At 52.7% G+C, this 4020-nt stretch overlaps 1 protein-coding gene across 1 annotated transcript; it reads left to right on the forward strand.

Annotated features, from left to right (window-relative positions):
* Positions 1–1020: 1020 nt before the first annotated feature.
* Positions 1021–3002, forward strand: LOC123629623 (protein FAM156A/FAM156B-like). The gene has a single exon (XM_045539142.1). The coding sequence runs from the start codon at positions 1691–1693 to the stop codon at positions 2330–2332; it is 642 nt and encodes a 213-aa protein (XP_045395098.1). The 5' UTR covers positions 1021–1690; the 3' UTR covers positions 2333–3002.
* The last annotated feature ends 1018 nt before the right edge of the window (positions 3003–4020 follow it).

The raw sequence follows: 4020 nt of genomic DNA on the forward strand, positions 1-4020 counted from the left end.
ACTGCCTCAGCCTCCCGAGTAGCTGGGACTACAGCCATGCGCCACCATGCCTGGCTAATTTTTTCTGTATATATTTTTAGTTGTCCAGCTAATTTCTTTCTAGTTTTAGTAGAGATGGGGTCTCACTCTTGCTCAGGCTGGTCTCGAACTCCTGACCTCGAGAGATCCACCCACCTCGGCCTCCCAGAGTGCTAGGATTACAGGCGTCAGCTACCGCGCCCGGCCTTCGTCTCCGTTTTAATTCATATTCCCCTAATGGTTCGTGACATTGGAGTTTTTATATCACCCGTGGACTTTGAATCTCATCGAATGGTTTTTCTGCACATGTTGATGTGATCTTGTTGTTGTTCTTCTTCCTCTGATGTCTCAATCTGTGGATGAGGTAGATGGATTTTCAGTTATAGAAGGAACATCACTTGAGTTCCTGGTATGAAACCCCCTGGATCGTGATTTATTATTCTTTTCTTATCTTGCTAGATTTGAACTGCGAGCTTGTCGTTGAAGAATTTTGTGCCCGATTGAGAAAGAGTATTGACTGGGCTGTAGTTTTCTCGGTATCAGTGCTGTGCTAGCCTCATAAAATCAGTTGGAAGTGTCCCCTCAGCCTTATTTTCTTGTGTAGAATCAGTGTTATTTCTCCATTTAACGTTTGGCAGAATACGCTGCCGACACTGCCTGGGCCTAGGGATCTTTTTGCAAAGGCTTTTAAACTGCGAGTTCAGTTTCATTAAGAGATACAGGACTGTGCACACCGTTTGATGTTTGAACGACATCTTGCGTGACTTTGGTAGCTTATGGTTCTCGAGTACGTGGTCCATTTGATCTGAGCCGTAGAATTCACACAAGAGAGTTGTTTGCCCTATGACTACATTGTCCCTTTTATGTTCTCTGGGTCTATAGTGAAATCTCTTCTTTCATTCCTGCTATTGGTACCTTGCTGCTTCTCTCTGTTTTTTCCCCTGTCAGCGTTGCTACAGGTGGATGAATTTTATTGATCATTTCAAAGAACAGGCTTTTGGTTTCAGTGAGGTTATCTATTTTGCATCTGTTGGAAATTTCCTGGTTTTCTGTGGCTCGTATTTTGTACACATGCTGGGAGTTTTGAAATGATGTCCATAGCTTGAGCAGCCATTTTGACTAGACGTAAAATCAGTGACCAAAAAGGAGAAAATATAAAAGAATGTGCCACCAGGGTATAAAATTTAGGAAAAGTCTCCTTTACGAAAGAAGATGAACGCTTGTGAGAAGAGCACGTGCTAGTCACGCATCGATTGTTCTTAAAATTATTCTAGAGGTTGGGGTGGAAAGTGTCGGCAAAGAATAGGCATCGCTGAATGCGTTGCACCCTTTTGCATACCATGTGACAGGGATGCAATGATTGGTGTCGTTTCTAACACCTCTGCTATATGCCAGCCACAGTCTACGTTCTAGACCCGTATTATCTCAGTTGATCCCCAGAAGACAAGGTGGGGGGTCTCCTGATTGTCCCTGTTTTACACACGGGAAGTGGAGGGACAGAGAGGTCAAGTGAGGTGTATAATGACGGCTCTCCTTTCTTCCCTCATCACCCTTTGTTTCAGTCCGGCCACACACCCTCCTCGCTACCTTCTGGATCGCTGAGAACCTCCAGCTGCAGCTTCTTGCCCAGACCCGAGGCCCGAGCGGAGCGTCCAGCTCAGACGAGACCTCCATGGATCCACTCCAGAAATGGAATCCGGTGATGATCTCGGGATCTTCCCGGATGCCGGCGGCAGAGACTTCGCAGGCGGGCCCAGCAGCCCCTCGGCCTTCCTGCTCGGAGCAGCTGACGGGGGCCCTGGGAAACCCACGCCCCGGCCCTGGCACCAGCCACCCTGCGCCCCTGCCAGAGGGGCTGCTCCAGCAGCGGTACCGGGAGGAGAAGACCCTGCCAGAGAGGCGGTGGGAGAAGCTGGCGCTCCCGCAGAAGAAGAAAGCAATCCTGGGCCACCTGAGGCGCAGACACCGGGATCACATGGCACCTTACCCGGCTGAGCGGGAACCCAGGCTCGTTCCGTCAGGGAGCAGGGATCAGAATCGATTCCGATGCGAGTGTCGATACTGCCAGAGCCACAGGCCCACTCTTGCCGGGATCCCTGGGGAGAGGAGCGGGGCCCCTCCCGCGTCCTCCTGGGAGGCGCTGGTGCAGGGCCTCAGCGGCCTGACCCTCAGCCTGGGCGGCAGCCAGCCCGGCCTCCTGCCCGGAGGGGCGCTCCAGCAGCAGGAGAGGGAGGAGAAGCGCCAGCTGGAGAGGCAGCAGGAGAGCAAGAGAGTGTTCCAGAGGCTGCTCAAACAGTGGTTAGAGGAAAACTGAGGCACTGCCGGTCACGCGACGCAGGTCGGAAGGGATTCAGACGTAGACGCGGTGTTGCCGGCTCCGGGGCGGGGGCCAGACAGTGAGCTCTGGTCGGGGGACTGCCGAGGCCTGTGCCATCACCGCAGTCCTCCCAGTATGACCTTGGAAGGAAGGTCCTGCTCGCTCGTGCCTGTCATTCCTGGATCGCTGCGAGGCGTTCTGTGGCAACGGGGACTGCGTACCAATGGTCCTCACCTCATCTCGTGTGGCTTCCGTGGTGCATGTTGTCACTTTGCCACCCCGGATCTCCGTCTTTGCTCCCTACCTTGCTGTCAGTAAGAGATAAAATGTCTGTGTAGTGTCAATGCCGTGTTGCTGTCCCTGTGCTTTTGTGCCATTTAACTGACTGCCTCTGAGAAGCAGCGCTGGGTCTGTTGAAATGCAACGCGCCACCCTGAGGTCCAGTTTCAAGAACCGCAGGCTAAACAAAGTGTGGGGAAGGGACGTGGAATGAGACCTTGGTGGCTCCCCATTGTACTGTGTGTGTAAGCTATTCTGAATATGATAAGCTAAATGTAAGTAAACGTTTCCCTGCTCCTTAACAGTCGCGTTGTATTCCCCGTCGCGGGAGTTCCGATGGGGCACCTCATCATCAATACCAAATAAATGTACGTGTGAAAGAAAGTAACGGAAGAATTCAGGTTTGTTTATCAGTAGTGGTTTGTTTCCTGTCGGATCTGAGATCACTCCCTTGAAATGCCCAACAGCGGCTCAAGAGTTCATCAAGGGGAGCTCTGCGCTGGGGGCTGCGGAACAGGGGAGGGGCCACCAGAGAACACAGTCCGGTCGCCGAGGCCCCGCGACGGGACCACAGGACCAGCAACCACGCCAGCCAGGGGGCGCAAACGGAAGAGGGTCCTCCTACTCGCGGGAGACGTGGAAGCAGAGTCCGCTGCCCACTGTGGGAGCCCCTGCCCCCTGGTGCCGATGCCCTGGCTTAGGGGATCCGGGGCGGTTCTCTGCTGTCTGGTGGGGTGCCTGGGTGGGTGGCCGTGAACAGCGGTTTCGTACCTGCTCTGTGAGAACCAGAGCATCCTTGACTTACTTCACAATCCTATTAGCACTTAGACACGGTCTTGTACTTTCAAGAGCCACCATTGTTTAAATCTACCTTTTTTTCCCCCTGCAGAATCCTGACGTGTGTCCCCAGCAAGTGACCGTGCGATTCTGCTGAACTGAAAGCAAATTCTGCTTTGTGTCAGTCTGTTTTCAGGTGGACCCCAGAGCTGCCTGGCCGCAAAAATCTTCGTGTCTCCTGCCCACAGAAGGGACTTGAAAACAGGTACGATTCTTCGATTCTGAACTTGGGATCCATCTCGTGGGAGAGCTTGACGGTTAAACCGACCCTGCCAGGATTCCCTCCCAGCTCCGGGGTGAAGGAAATTAAAGCAGGGCTTTTCTTTCTTGAAACTCCAGGGCCTCAGTTCAGACTGGCGAATCAGGGAGAGTTTAGAAGGGGTACCATGGCATTGCACTTCGCCTGATGTGTGCTAGGTTTCTGTGCGTATTTCCGAGGTTTAGCTCATTTTGTCCTCTCCCACAGACCCATCATCATCTAGTAACATTTTCTGTCCTCTTAGGAATTTGGAAAGCAGAGTACAGAGAGGCAGGGAACTTGCCCAAGGTCACACAGGCGGTAGGAGGTG

This window comes from Lemur catta, unplaced genomic scaffold (genome assembly GCF_020740605.2).
Source record: "Lemur catta isolate mLemCat1 unplaced genomic scaffold, mLemCat1.pri scaffold_186_ctg1, whole genome shotgun sequence".
NCBI classification, from domain to species: domain Eukaryota; kingdom Metazoa; phylum Chordata; class Mammalia; order Primates; family Lemuridae; genus Lemur; species Lemur catta.

Excerpts from the sequence above, each read along its gene's own strand:
- LOC123629623 (XM_045539142.1), top strand. The coding sequence starts at position 1,691 with ATGGATCCACTCCAGAAATGGAATCCGGTGATGATCTCGGGATCTTCC.